Source organism: Uloborus diversus, unplaced genomic scaffold (assembly GCF_026930045.1).
Source record: "Uloborus diversus isolate 005 unplaced genomic scaffold, Udiv.v.3.1 scaffold_1477, whole genome shotgun sequence".
Lineage (NCBI taxonomy): Eukaryota > Metazoa > Arthropoda > Arachnida > Araneae > Uloboridae > Uloborus > Uloborus diversus.
The window spans coordinates 2,698-17,946 of NW_026558184.1; the positions used below are offsets into that span (position 1 = coordinate 2,698).

At 32.9% G+C, this 15,249-nt stretch overlaps 1 protein-coding gene across 1 annotated transcript; it reads right to left on the minus strand.

Moving 5' to 3' along the window:
• Positions 1–2,678: 2,678 nt before the first annotated feature.
• LOC129232996 (DNA mismatch repair protein Msh2-like) lies at positions 2,679–12,872 on the minus strand (the record flags this gene model as incomplete). The annotated part of the gene is made up of 6 exons (XM_054867076.1): positions 12,762–12,872; positions 6,534–6,589; positions 6,365–6,445; positions 5,047–5,218; positions 4,807–4,932; positions 2,679–2,771 (listed from the first exon to the last, which is right to left on the minus strand). Coding segments are annotated over exons 1-6 (610 nt in total), but the record flags the coding sequence as incomplete, so codon positions are not given.
• Positions 12,873–15,249: the final 2,377 nt, after the last annotated feature.

Genomic DNA, 15,249 nt, shown 5'->3' on the forward strand with positions numbered 1-15,249 from the left:
TGCTTCCTCGTTTCCATTGTGAGTGCCCTATCTCAAGAAGTAATGCTACGTTCTGGTTGAAATTTGGAATATATGTGAATCCATATGTAAACAGGCTTTGGTTCAATTTTGACTCCAATCGCTCCAAGTGGTGTTGATTTTTTTTTTGAATAAAAATAGCTTTATTAATGCAACAATAAGAAAGATAAATCGTAATAGATTGTCGTCTGCGTATTTCTCGTGATTTTAATTGTATGGAAATGATCGTAAATATTATCTTAATGATTTAAAATTTTTAACTGTTGCCATCTTATGTTTGTTAACAAATAAAATATTTGTAATTAATTCAAGCAAGGCTTTTAAAGTAGCTTTCAATTTTCGCTCTTTGTTTTGTTTTTACAATAATTCAGACATTGGGATGGTCGTCAAGTTTTTGCATGTGTAATTTTGTTTTTGTTAGGAATATTGCTTCCTCGTCATGCATGGGGAGGGATCAGAAAAAGGAAAAATATAGAAGAAAGTTTCGTGATGGCCACAACATACTAGTTTTTTAATAACATGGCATCTAATACATTAAACTAAATGGCAGATATATTTTGTAAGCAGGGCCGGATTTAGGGGAGGACAGGCGGGGCTACTGCCCGGGGGCCTCCACAACAAGGGGGCCCCCACAACAAAATTTTAACAAAATATCCTAACTTTCACGGGTCAGCAAATTTTACTTTTTCTTCACCCAGACTTTTTTTTTTTTTTTTTTTTGTATTTCTACAAAGAATGTATTTCTAAATATCATATAAAAATAATCTTAAAAGTACATAACTTTAAAAATAAAATGTATGTTTAGATATAAATAAGAAACTAATTTTAAGTCTATAAATAATAATAATAATAATATAAAAAAATAAACAGCAGTAACTTTAGGATGTATTTACTATTGAAGTGCTGATCGAAAATATCGTATATATACATATATATCAAAATATTCAAATATATATATCAAAGTCTCGGATGTTTTCGAAAATATGATGATTTTTTCGAACCCTGATTAGGGGACTCCACTCCTTCGTTGCCCCGGGGCCTCCACACTTCCAAATCTGGCCCTGTTTGTAAGGATGACTATGATTGCACTATTATTACTTTCTTCTATATCTAATATATAGAAGAAAGTATTGGATTCGTGCAAATTTTTGAATTTCGAATTTTGACGGATTCGAACGTTTTGAGGTGTGCTGAGTCCATTTCGACCATTTTTGGAAAATGTCTGTCTGTCTGTGTGTGACCAGTTTTTTGTGGCCGCTCTACAACAAAAACTACCGCATGAAATCGAACGAAATTTAGTACACATATGTGCCCCTATGTGAACTTGTGCCCATTAGTTTTTGGCGCGAATTCCTCCAAGGGGGGTGGAGCAATGGGACGTTTTTCGAGTTACGCGTGCTTGCTATTCCTCAGGAAGTTACTGGCGGAATCAAACAAAATTTGGTCTATATGTTGGTATTAACAGGAACAGGTGCTGATTCAATTTTGGTGTCAATAACTCAAACGGGGGTTGAGCTATAGAACGCTTTTTGTCGTCAATTGTAACTGCTGTATCTCAAGAAATAATGAACGGAATGAAAGAAAAATTTATCGGCAAGTAGCCCTTAGTGGGTATAAGAACTGATTTTATTTTTGTGTCAACAGCTAAAAAGGGGGCAGCGCAATCACCCGTTCTTTTTTTCCATTTTGAGTGCCCTATCTCAAGAAGTAATGCTACGTTCTGGTTGAAATTTGGAATATATGTGAATCCATATGTAAACAGGCTTTGGTTCTATTTTGACGCCGATCGCTCCAAGAGGTGTTGATTTTTTTTTTTTTTTTTTTTGCGAATAAAAATATTTTTATTAATGCAACAATAAGAAAGATAAATCGTAATAGATTGTCGTCTGCGTATTTCTCGTGATTTTAATTGTATGGAAATGATAGGAAATATTATCTCAATGATTTAAAATTTTTAACTGTTGCCATCTTATGTTTGTTAACAAATAAAATATTTGTAATTCATTCAAGCAAGGCTTTTAAAATAACTTTCAATTTTCGCTCTTTGCTTTGCTTTTGCAATAATTCAGACATTGGGATAGTCGTCAAGTTTTTGCATGTGTCATTTTGTTTTCGTTGGGAATATTGCTTCCTCGTCAAGCATGGGGAGGGATCAGAAAAAAAAAAAATATATAGAAGAAAGTTTCGTGATGGCCACAACATACTAGTTTATTTTTCTTATTAGTAATCCTGCAGGGCTTCTTGGCTAGCATAAGACAATTTGAGGACAGCCTTTTCCATTTTGTTTAGTTTGAAAAAAACAATTCCAAGCTTTCTATTTATAATACAGACTTCGAAGGAACTTCATCTGGTGCAGTTTATTGTGGGCCTAAATTTGGCATAAAAGTTGAAATGATACACAAGTTCGTTCATGTAGAAAAGAGTAATTTTATCCCTCTACATATAAACTAAAGATTTCTTCTTCTTAATTTCAAAAACATTCATGTGAAGTTTTGGGCATCCAAAACTCCTTGCCAAGTTTAGCAAATATCTGAAGTAAACTGCAATTTTTTATAAGGAACATACACATATACATCGTCTTCTACATTATGTTTTCTATGATGATGCATCATTTTTGATGACAAAGCTGGAACAGAGACCATAATAACAGTTCAACTGACCTTTAGTGATTGTGACATCATTAGGAATGAAATTTCCAACTTTTGATTCTAAGACTGGATGACGAGCTTGCTTTAATATTATGCAACATTCACCTGAAATACATTTTAAAAATTATAGCAGAAGCAGTAAATTTGCACAATTCAGTTTTTGAGTTTAACAAACAAAAAATGCATATGTCAGCTCTAGTATAGCAAAATTAATAAGCAATCTTGATTGCTCAAAACAATAACAAAGAAATAAAAAAAATTAATTTGAATTTTGATATCTTGAATTCAAACTATGTTTTTTGCAATCACGAGTGTATGTGTGTGTGTGTGTGTGTAGGCGGGCGTGGGGGGTATGTATGTTTGTGTGTAGGGGGGTATGTGTATGTGTGTAGTCATGTGTGTTTGTGTCTGCCTGCAGGTATGAGTGTGTGGGTAGTTGTGTGTATGAGTGTTTGTGTGAGTGGGGGGGAATATGTATGTGTGTGTAGGCATATGTGTTTGTGTCTGTGTAGGCATGAATGTGTAGGTAGTGGTGTGTAGGTGTGTGTATGTGTAAGCGTCTGTATGTATGAGGGTGTATGTGTTTGAGTGTGTGTGTGCGTATGTGTATGTACGTGCGTGTATGTATGCGTGCGTGTAAGTGTAGGATATTGATGCAACCAGGAGACTTGTTTTCGCTAGAGGAGCAGCATCGTGAGGAGCCGGTCGACGGTGATGCTGCAGAGGGTGGCGGGGGGGAAATAAAATCATAGGAACGCCAAAAACAGTCAAGTGAGAACAATAAGCAATGTGATTGCTCAAAAAAAAACATAAAAAATAATCATTAACGGGGTTCAATTTGCAATTGTAGTGCTATCCCAAGCAGGGCGTGCACGGGGGAGGGGGGGGGGAGATACCTGTTGGCCCGGCCCGAGCCTGAAGGGGACCCAATATTTTTAAAACTAGGCGTGAAATATGTAGGGGTGAACAATATGGAGAGGAGCCGGAAAAGTCATATGTGACGGGCCCCAAAATTTCTGTGCACGCCACTGAACCCAATTGAGTCATACTGAAGACAGACAGCTTTACTAATTTTTCATGGTAATTGCAGCATCTTTCTACAATTAGATCACCAAATATAAGTGTGCATTGTCTCATTTCAGGGAAGATCAATTTAACACAAATTGAAAATAAAAGAAGCCCATTCAACAATTTCACAGCAAAAAGATTTGACTATAATTTTATTTGAAGTCAACCAGTACCACAAAGAACATTTTAAGTGGATGAAAAAAAATGAATAATAAATCTATATTTCGAAAACAACACATGAAAAAAAATTATAATTAATTTGAATTTTGACATCTTGAATTCAAATTATGTTTTTCGTAATCACGAGTGTGTGTATGTAGGCATGTGTGTTTGTGTGTACGGGTTATGTGTATGTGGGCATGTGTGCTTGTGTATGTGTGCTGCATAAGTATGTGGGTAGTTGTATGTATGAATGTGTGTGTAGGGGGGGGGGGGGTATGCGTATGTGTGTGTAGGCATATGTGTTTGTGTGCAGGCATGAATGTGTGGGTAGTTGTGTGTATGTTCTTGTGTTTGTGTATGTGTCTGTATGTATGCCTGTGTGTGTGCATGTGTGTGTGTAGTTGTGTATGTTTGCGCGTGTGTGTAGGACATGGACGCAACCTGGAGACGGCTTTCGCTATAGGAGCAGCATTGTGAGGAGCCAGTCAACGGTGATGCTGCAGAGGGTGGTGGTGGGAAAATAAAATCATAGAAACATCAAAATAGTCAAATGAAAGCATATAAGCAATTGTGATTGCTCAAAAAAAAAGAATTAAGCAGAAAATCATTATTCTTTAAAATTAAAATATAATTTTGTTGCTTGTTTTGTTTCGTAATATCATTTTGTCTTGTATTGATTAGTTAACATTAAAATTGATTGCAATATTATACACAAAACAAACTTTATTTGGTAGGAAACTAAAAAAAGAAAATTCAACCTAAAAAAATAATAAAAAAAGTTTTGAAGTAACTGGTATTGATTCTAAAACTTAAACATATTAATACATGCACTTCTCTATGTAGAGACTTTTTAATTAATTACAGTTGTAACTATTACTAACTTTAATGAACACACAGTTTCAAAATTTACCCTTTTCACGCAACTTTGGGCGCACATATCGCTTTGGAGCATTGACTGAGACGCGAGAAAACGCCAAAGAGACATCTAGCCAAGCGATTGTATTATTAAGCATTTTCATGGCCGGGAGATAAGACACTGTGGGGGAAAATTAAGAAAGAATTAAGAATTGTAAATTTATGTACAGTGATTAAAGTATGTCAAAGACTTCCAACATAAAAAAACTGATTTGAATGACATAAAATAGCATACCTGCTACATTAATTATTTCCTCAACAAATGCCTTTTGCATTTCTTCATAAGATTTCTTTTGTGACATATACTGCTCGTTCATACTTTTCAGATCTGAGCTTTGGAATCTGACTCCTGAAGCTTTAGTATCAATAATATTGTAGCCTTTCTTATGACGTAAATTTTTTTCTTGCTGCCAAAAACAAAAGTTACATCATAATTGTACATATATCAAAAACAAAACATTAAAACATAAAAGTTTACATTTTTCTGGTACAAATGTGCAGTGAAAATTAAAGAGACAGCTCAGAATTTTATCAGATATTTTTAAGTATGTACATAACCAAGTTTCAGCACTGCAAAGAGAGATAAAGCAGACTTAGGTTCAAAAAGCCTAAATGTGTTACATGGAAGCAAATTAAAGAGTAATCAGGTGCACAGTCAAAAATCACTTAAAAGAACTGTTGTGCACATCTTCTTTCAAAGTGGGATTTTTTTTTTTTATTATTATTATTCATATTTTACAACTTAAAAAGGGGAAAAAAAAATCTCAGCCCTTTACCAGAAGAAGAAATATTATGGTTTATTACTAGGGGATGATAAGGTAAATTATTATTATTTTTTAGTTATATGTAGCGTTATGCCTACATTAGTTGGGATCATAAATCTACGTACAGGAATGCGATCAATCAACCAACGAAAAGACAAGAAAATACTCTCCCCCCTCACACAATTTTGTTGCAAAACAATATTTGAACAGTAAGATAAACTTCCAAGACTAAATAAGTCAGTTATTGTCAGTATTAAAAAATATATAACCTAGTCATAAAAATATTGCTGAGGTAGGGTAAAAAGTACTACAATTTTGAAAAATCTAAAACTGATTACGAGAACCACTTGAAAAAAAAATGAATAAAAAGATGAATAGAACTCTGCATTGAATCTTAAAAGTTTATGCTTCTCCAAAAAAAAAAAAAAAAACCCCAAAATATTTAAAAATCAGTAGGTAATATAAAACACCTGCCCCTTAACAGCCTCAATACTACCATGGATGCCACAGAATCGGTGGCAGAACTTTGGGAAAAGAAATAATTGATTTTCGAAACTTTCTAAAATGAATTGTATCACACAAGGTGCAGCCATACACAAAACATTTCAAATTTACAATTCTATTCACATGTTCTGAAAAACAACGACGCTAGGATTTTTTTTTTTTTAAATTTTTAAAAAAACTTGTTTCATGTAAATACAAACATTATTATTTAATATGGATTTAAATGAAACATTCAAAATTGACCTGTGTAACTTAAAAACAATAAAATCTCATCGTTTTACATACCTTTCTTGTAAGCCTATAATGATAACCTACAGTGTTATCATATTCTAGTTTTATGCCAGGTGAGTCAAGATCTTCAACCACCTAAGATTAAATTAAAAAACAGGATAAGACTTATATAATATCACATTCACCAGAATAAAATATGTAACACAAAAACAGGATGGCTTACATCATTAAGGGTAGAGTTAATCGAGTCTTCTACTTCCTTCATCTCTTTCCGCAACTCTAATCAATAAAAGAAAAGTAAAAACTTAACAAATTTGGTTGTTGAAAATATTTTAGGCCGGGTGGGCAAGTTTTTGCCACAGGTGGGGAAAAAAACCTCAGTTTTGTCCGCCCGATATTTTTTGCCGGTGTGGCAAGAATAGAATTCAACTCATAATTTACAGATGCAGTTATTCATATTTTTTTCCCTCTGCAAGTTAATAAAAAGCATTATATATATTCAGTAAGTTACCACCCTACAGCCAGGGCTAAGGCATAAATACATGAAATACACCGCCAGCTCAGTCAATTCCAGCCGAGGACTGCAGTTTCGTGCTTATTAGAACTCCAGGTTTTCCACCTCCATCTCAGTTAGTCCTATGCCGGGCTGATGAGTGCTAATAAGCACGAAACTGCAGTCCTCGGCTGGAATTGACTGAGCTGGCGGTGTATTTCATTATACAGTGAAACCTCCGAATAGCGGACAGTCAAGGGACTAGAAATTTTGTCCGTTATTGGGAGGTGTCCGCAGTTAGGAGGAACTACTTAATTTACCTTTTTCAAAATTAGCTGTTGTTCCCTTTGTAGAACACAATCGAAACAATTGCGAAAGGTTTACTACATTTTACGTCAAGTGTAATTAATCTATTTTTCTTAATAAAGGTATACTGACAGCACACACTTGTCTTAAAAAGCATTTAATCAATTAAAGTAATCAGTTAAAACAGTTTGACATCTCTTTTTTGCATTACCAACGGCGGCGATTCGGCGGAGCAACCCCCCTCCTCCTCACACTTTTTATGGTTAATTTATTTATTTTATCTCGAGTATCACTATTGCATGATTGACAGTTGGCAATATGACCTTGAATATGGGCAAATCTTTTTCATATCTAAAAACTAAACAACCCAAAGAAACCACGGCGCCATAAAGCCGAATACTACCGGCGCCGGTCTGCTCAATTGCATCTCCCGAGTGCCCCATTTAGAACATGCGCCCAGTTTCCACTTTTTTATCTTAACTTTTGAATAGTTATTGTGTACAAAATTCATTAAAATCTTAAGAAAAACATACGTTAATTATTAGACTGACATCAGTTTTCACTTATCTGCTTCAATACTCTCAAAACTAGCCGTTACAAAATTATGACTTTTTTTTTTCCTTTTTTATTTTTTGCTGCCCGCAAAAAGTAATGCCTTTTAGTTCTTTTTTTTTTTCTACCCTCAACTTTTAAGATCCAATCGCTGCCTCTGCCCATTACCATTCTTTTAATTCCAAGAAACAGTGATAAGGAAATGACGGAGGGGGGGAATATCAGTTGTGGAGGATGAAAAGCTTTGTAAGTAAGGCAAGCAGTTACTAAGATATTCTGTGAAAAGAAAAAAAACCCGGAAGTGCTATGATCGCAAGGGAAATTTTTTGTGAAATAACTGTCTGTTATTCGGAGTGTCCGTTATTCAGAGTGAATTACATGGAATGGCCTATATTGAGGGACTGGGACTTGCAAAAATGTCCGTTAATTAGAGGTGTCCGTTATTCGGTAGTGTCCGTTAAGGGAGGTTTCACTGTATATACTTTGATAAAATTTCAATTTTGGTTTATTTGTTTTCTAGTTTAAAATAAATGTAACATTTAATTTGTTTTAAAATTTAATTTTAAAAAAAAGGGGGGATTGATTCTTTTACAGAACTAGAGATACAGGTAATATTTCTGCCCTTTTTCATTACTTTCCCTCAGCTGTTAATTCCCAGGGGAAAAAGAGAAAAAATGTACTCCTTCAGGGAGGAAAAACTAATATTTGATGATGTTATGTCCATAGATTGTGCTAAATATTGTCAAAGATCCGAAGGACCGCAGCTGCCAGCTTCAGTGCCTCAGGACTGTAGAGGGTCTCCTGCAGCAGATCTCTGTCTGGTAACAAGCCAAGTTTCAAGATCCCTGTAGTAATGCTTGGGCATTCAAAGATGTGTCTTGGTGTGAGTTGGGTCTCTGGACAGTTCTTGCAGTAAGGATAAGTTCTTGTCCCGTCAGGAAGTATTTTCATTCCCTTGTAATGCTCTGTTCTGAGTCGGGCGAGTGTGGTCCTGATGTCTCTAGGGAAGTCGAAGGCGGTTGTCAAAGGTTTCTTTAAGGACTTGTTTAGCTGGCCATTGCGTTCACATCTGCAAGTGTGATGGTAGGGAGAGGTTGGTCAAGACCACGTGCCTCTTTGGCCAAGGCATCCGCACACACATTCCCCTGGATGCCTACATGTGCGGCATACCTGCCAACATTCAAAGAAAAAAATCCAGTAGATTTTTTCAATGTAGCGCAATATCGCTTTTTTCCATGTTATTGAGGGGAAAATAGGGATTTTTTTATTATCTCTTAAAGTGCAATCATATGCAAGTTCCTTGAGTCATATACACAGAGTTAAATTAATGAAAATATTAAATGGAAGAATAAAAGTTAAAGTAATACTTTTTGAATGAAAAGTTATTTAGGGAAAAAAAAAGAATTTCAATTATCTGTAAAAATTTAATCATAGACAAGTTTTTTCAGGTCTTCAACAAGATTTAATTTACTTTTTTCGGCCCAAAGTGCCCGATAATAGCGGTCGTTTTATGTACAAGAAGAAATGTTGTAATTAAGCAACATATGCTTAGCGATGAGTGCGCGAAGCGAGATCGCAAACGTAAACAAGGACTGATGTTGCCAGATTCCAATGTGCTAAAGTTTGAAATTGAGTGGGAAACTTTCAAACCATGGAGTAAAAGCGCTAAAACGATGTAAAAATTTATTTTAAAGGGGTTTATTTTTTTCATTTTCGAGAAAATCCCTAAATGGAGGGATTTTTTTTTAGAGATTAATAAAAACCGGGAGATTTTCAATAAAAATCGGGAGACCGGGAGAAATCAAAAATCCGGGAGTCTCCCGGAAAATCCAGTAGAGTTGGCAGGTATGATGTGCGGGTATCCACTGCAACATGCAAGATTTCCCTTTGCAATGCATCCGATCAAGCAAGCTGTTTATGGTTCAGGTGATGTTTGTCTCTCCATTTCAGATGGCCCCAGGGCTGATTTAGAGTCTGAGAAGACAACTAGTCCCTCAGCAAGATCCACAGCTTGAGAATTAGTTACGTAAAAAGTTATAGCTTCCTTGATCGACAAGAGCTCGCTGCTAGGAAATTAATCCTGTGTTAATTTTAAGATAGAATTTTTCTCTGCTTGGAAGAGTGAAAAGGATGCCTGCTCCGCCTCCATTGAGGAATTTGTCTGATGAACCATCAGTAAAGGCAATAGCTAGGTTCTCTTGCGAAAGCTTTTCTACGGTTTCAAGGCGCTTTTGTTTGAGTAGAATGGGATCCTCTTTTTTCGAGCATGGTTGGAGCAAGTTCAGATGAATGGTCGTGTTAGGTGGTGGTGTTCTTGGAAAAAGAGGTTCCAGTAGAAAATCAAGGGATGAATGCTCCAGATTTGTCTGTCTTTGAATTTCTCTACCTAACTGGAGAGTTGATGATCTTTTGAGCCTTGTCGAAGTATTCCAGTTATTAAAGACTCTAGTAGAGATACGATCGTTGTTGTTGCTTCGGAGTCTATTTGTGAATTTGACAGTAGCAAGATTGCGTCTGCTTTCCAATGGTGGTAGATTAGACCACTCTCTTGTTCCGCCTTTTCATTGTTAGTTGAGGAGACCGCACCTATTATAATTTTTGAGGCTCTTTGTTGCACAGAATCTATTTGTTGCCCAGATTGGAGTAGCATATTCGAGTACGGGTCTGATGATAGAGCAGTATGTGTTTTTCAGGGTTCGACATCTAGAACCCCATGTGGTTCCACATAGCTTCCTGAGAATATTTAATCTTCCAAGAGCTTTATTTGCCGTATGTTCTACGTGTTTTGTAAAGCGAAGTTCTGGGTCCAAGATCGCACCCAGATAAGTAGAATCTAATATTTTTCTATAATATTTGAACAATTATATCAAAATTAAATAGCTTAAAAATGTAATGGAATCAGAAAAAAGTGAACAATTTTGATTTTTAATAAATTTACTAATCTTAAAGATATAATTTAATAAAATATTAAAAGAATTGGATGTACGAAAAAATTTAATGCATTGCAATATGTTGTAGCAGATATTTAAAATTACTTGCTATTAGTAAATACAATACAGGGTTTGAAAATATAATGATATTTTTGAAAATCTCGAATATATCTGATATTTTGATATATATCGGATATTTTGACATATATCCAATATTTCCAATCAGCACAAACTGAAGTCTTCAAAATAGTAGATGCATCCTCATATCACTCCTTATTTTCTTATATTCTTATTACAATATATAGACTTAAAATTAAAGTTTCTTTCATTATTTACATCTAATATTTCAATTATCATTTTTATCAATTTTAATGAGGTCAATTTAGAATTAGCTGTTTTACTCATTTTTCTTCTGTTAGTTACTTTGACACAGTTATATGATTCAGAAATAAAATATATATATATAATTTAATCTGTGCACAGTCATAAAACATTTTCTTTTTTTTTCTGACCAAAGTTTGATATTTATTTAGACACTTTCAATATGAATTAAAATCAGGGTTTGAAAATATCATATTTTGATATATATCTGATATTTTCAATTAGCACAAACTAAAGTCTTCAAAATAGCAATTATGCATCCTCAAATCACTCTTTATTTTCTTATATTATAATTACAATATATAGATTAAAAATTAACATTTATTTCATTATCTATATCTAATATTTCTTTTTACATTTTCATCAATTTAAATGGAGTTAATTTAGCATTAGCTGTTTTACTTATTTTTCTTCTGTTAGTTTCTTTTACAGCTATATGATTCAGAAAAAAATAATATGCATTAGTTGGTGAACAGTCACAAGACATCTGTTTTTTCTGAGCAACATTTAAAGTTTAATTAGGTACTTTTAATATGAACTAAAATTGTTACATTATTAATAATTTTATGAAGATAAAATACAAGTAAAAAAGGAATATTATAATACTTACAAGTAAAAATGGGAAATACAATACAATATATAATAATGATGTATTATACATCATAAAAATATAGTACATAACTTTTTGGTTATTTTTAATAATAAATGAACATCATTACTATGATTAATATACTTTTTACATTGAAAATACTGTAGTTGAAAAATTAAATATTGAAAATATCAAAATATCATGATATATATCATGATATATATATACTGATATATTTCGGTGAACCCAGGATGAGTTTTTTTAATTCAAGAATTAATATAATTTATAATTGTAATATTTATTTACAGTGCATTATTCATTTAGTATGTTCAAACAGGATATTATTACTCTTTCTTAATTAACGGGTTTCAATGTAACTTAATTTGTAATTGGGTTTTTGCCATTTTTTCTTTTTTTTTTCTCTAGTTTTTTTCTACTGTCCCGCAAAAATACTTTTTGCCGAAAAAATTACCAGCCCTAATGGGGAAGCAGATAATATTGTTTTGGAAATTCCAGAATTCGTCAACTATTTCAATTTCAATAAAAATTTAAAAAATCAATATACAGGTTTTTTTTTCTCTTCTGAGGTCACGTAAAACAGTGTGATCCAACCCGCTAAAACTTCTTCATTTTCAATGGCCTTTGCCTTTCTTACAGGACAAACATTCTAATTAAACGATTGGAAAAAAATTACGCATCTTTCTGATTGTTTTAATTTTTTTAAAGTAATACTACTCATGGCTTTTGTTTAAAGTTTACATGCACAGCACCTTCAAGTCTTTATCTACCTTGCAATGGGCGTTAAGGAACTTAAAATGGACACTGATAAACCTGTATTAGGAAAGCAGTGCAAATCTTAACATTGATTTCTCGACACCAAAATGAAGTGGTATTAATAAACAAGTATATTAAACTTCTTTTTATATTAATTTCAATATAAGTTTTTGAATAAAATATATAATGCTTTCTGTCTAGAGAGTCTCTGGGTGCACATTCTTATACCAGAGACTACTTTTTTCAGAGAAAATTATGTTTCATTAAAAAAAAACTAACAGCATTTAAAAGCATGGCAATATAATGAAATATATAATTACTAAAACCAAAGACTTTAAATGACATAAATAAAAAAGAATGCATGCACAACAGCTAATTTTGAGTGTTAAATTAAGGTTAAGGGCATCAAGGACAAAAACGTTTTACCTAGAAGTTGTGCATCATATTCAGCTTTAACAATAAATTCTTTATTTTTCACAGCTTCAAAATCAAGTGTTGAATCAATCATCGACTGAAAATTTTCAAAATCATCAACTCTTTCCTGCAAAAGATTGAATAACTTAAAATATTTCTCAAAAGAAAAAGAAGAAAAAAGGGAAGAAAAAGGGAAAATATATATAAACGTCTGTAAACATAATAAGGGTGCATGCACACTTCGTTTTTTCTTTTTATTCAAATTAGTCTCACCTTTAAATCTTCAATAAAGTTGGTTTTTAAAGCATCAGTATGTTGTCCATCGTATTTTTCCAGTGTTTTACACAGCTCAGGCAATTGAAGGATCATTAAATAAATTTTATACAGATCCTAATAAATAATCAATAACATTTATTGCAAACTAGTTTATGCAGTAGCACAAATGATAAAATAAGGAAAAAAAAACATATAAATGTGCACTTTAAACATAATAAACATCCCTTTAGAGTCTTATTATAAGGATGGAAAATGTTCTTTCTTTTTAAAAAACGCTTATCATCATCAGAACAATTTGTTGTACTAATGCCATTTTAAATAGATTCCTCACTTAAGGGGGGTTGGGAGGCGGTTTTTGTCACCGGATCATAAATCATCCATCTAGGAACGACAGGAGATCCAAAAATACTTTTCAAAAGATTAGCAAAGAAAGGGAGAATAAAATATAAAAAAGGATTTTTAAATCTAAACACTATTTCTATAATCTTGGTTGGTACTAAAAAGTATGAAATAAAATAAGTATATGATTTATTGATTAAAACTTGACACAAATATGCTTGCGTGCTATCGCAAGCAAGCGGAATACTCAAAACCTACATTGTTTAGGTTCAACCATGAAATTAGTTTATTTATAAATTCCTTTATAATTACTAATATTATTAACTTTTTTTTCATTATTTTTGGCAGCAATTTAAAACTGCGTTATCACGTATCACGAGCAAGCCAAATGCCTAAAATCAACATTGCTTAAGTTTAGCCATGAAATTGGTTTATTTACCAAATTAACTTTATAATTACTATTATTTTTCATTGTTTAGGGCAACAATTTAAAAGTAGAAGTAATGACTTATTATTATATTTCAATGTTTTTGGCAACAATTTAAAACTGGAAGCAAAATGCTGGGATTATGACAGAGAATGTAAACTGTAAAATAGTCATTAAGAGATAAGGCAGAAATGTAAGCAAAATACTTAACATGGAAAATTGCCCATTTTGGAAAGACTTTTATCCGTGCAGATAAAGGGGAGGGTGCATTTTTCCAGCTATTAAGGGGGGAAACCAGTTTAGATCGGTCAAAAAATTCACTTTTTTTTATGTCATAAAATGCCAGTAAAACTATTCAAGAATATGTTGCCAAAATTTGAGTGAAAAATTCCGATTTGTTCTGATGCTATGAGCACTTAAAGTAAAATGTTCACAGCATTTTATTTCAATTGCGTTTTTCTCGAAACTACATTTTCTCAACTGGTGTGCATTCTAGCCCAAAGAGTTTTTGACCATCGCTCTGAAAATTTGTGTAAATATTCTTTATTCAATTAGACTCCATATGAATCTAACTTTCTGATGGTATTATTAATAAAAATATTTTTTTTAATGCCAAGAAATGTGATTTTTTTTAAAAAGAAAAACATAACATTGTAATCAAACACCTCAAAAACGTACAATTTTCAATTTTTTTTATCACAATTAGGTTTTTATTGTTAGGAAATATGCTGTTTATGAGGAAAAAAATTACAGACAAAAATAGTGGCTTCGGTAATGCCCACCAGCAAAAAGCTCTGAATGAGATTGCACTATATTTCCAATAATTTTGGTGGAAATGACTTCAGAAAATTACAAGGTGTACTTCAAAAGATGCATAAAATATCCTCCAAGTTTAAAGAAATTCTGATTAATTCTTTCCTATTAAAAAAAATCACGAAAAACATTAAAATTTCGGCCTCCTAAACTGGCTCCTTAAGAAGGCAAAGTATCATGGTGTTTGTAAAGGGCAGGGCATTGCGCTCTTTGGAAAACATCTCACAGGAACACTATCAAAATAACAACAGAACAATTTTAAAGGAGGCATTAATCCCAGTCAATTGATACCCTTTTTCCCCCGTTGCACATATACAGTGAAATCCCGTTACAACGAACTTCAAGGGACCGTAAATTTTATTCGTTGTAACGGGATTTCGTTTTAATGGAATTCAAACAACGTACTAGAAATTAAATCAGGACTGAAATTTTATTTCGTCGTAATGGAAACTTCGGTGTATTGGTATTTGTTATAATGGGATTTCACTGTAGTAGCACATTAATTAAGATTGTTTAAGGATTTTTCCCCTTCATGTGTGTGCCTGATCATTTAAATACTTTAGCAAAATTCTTTTTTTTTTTTTTTCATTTCTTTCTTTATTTATTTTATTATTTTTTTGCTTTGATCTAAGATCAATGTCATTT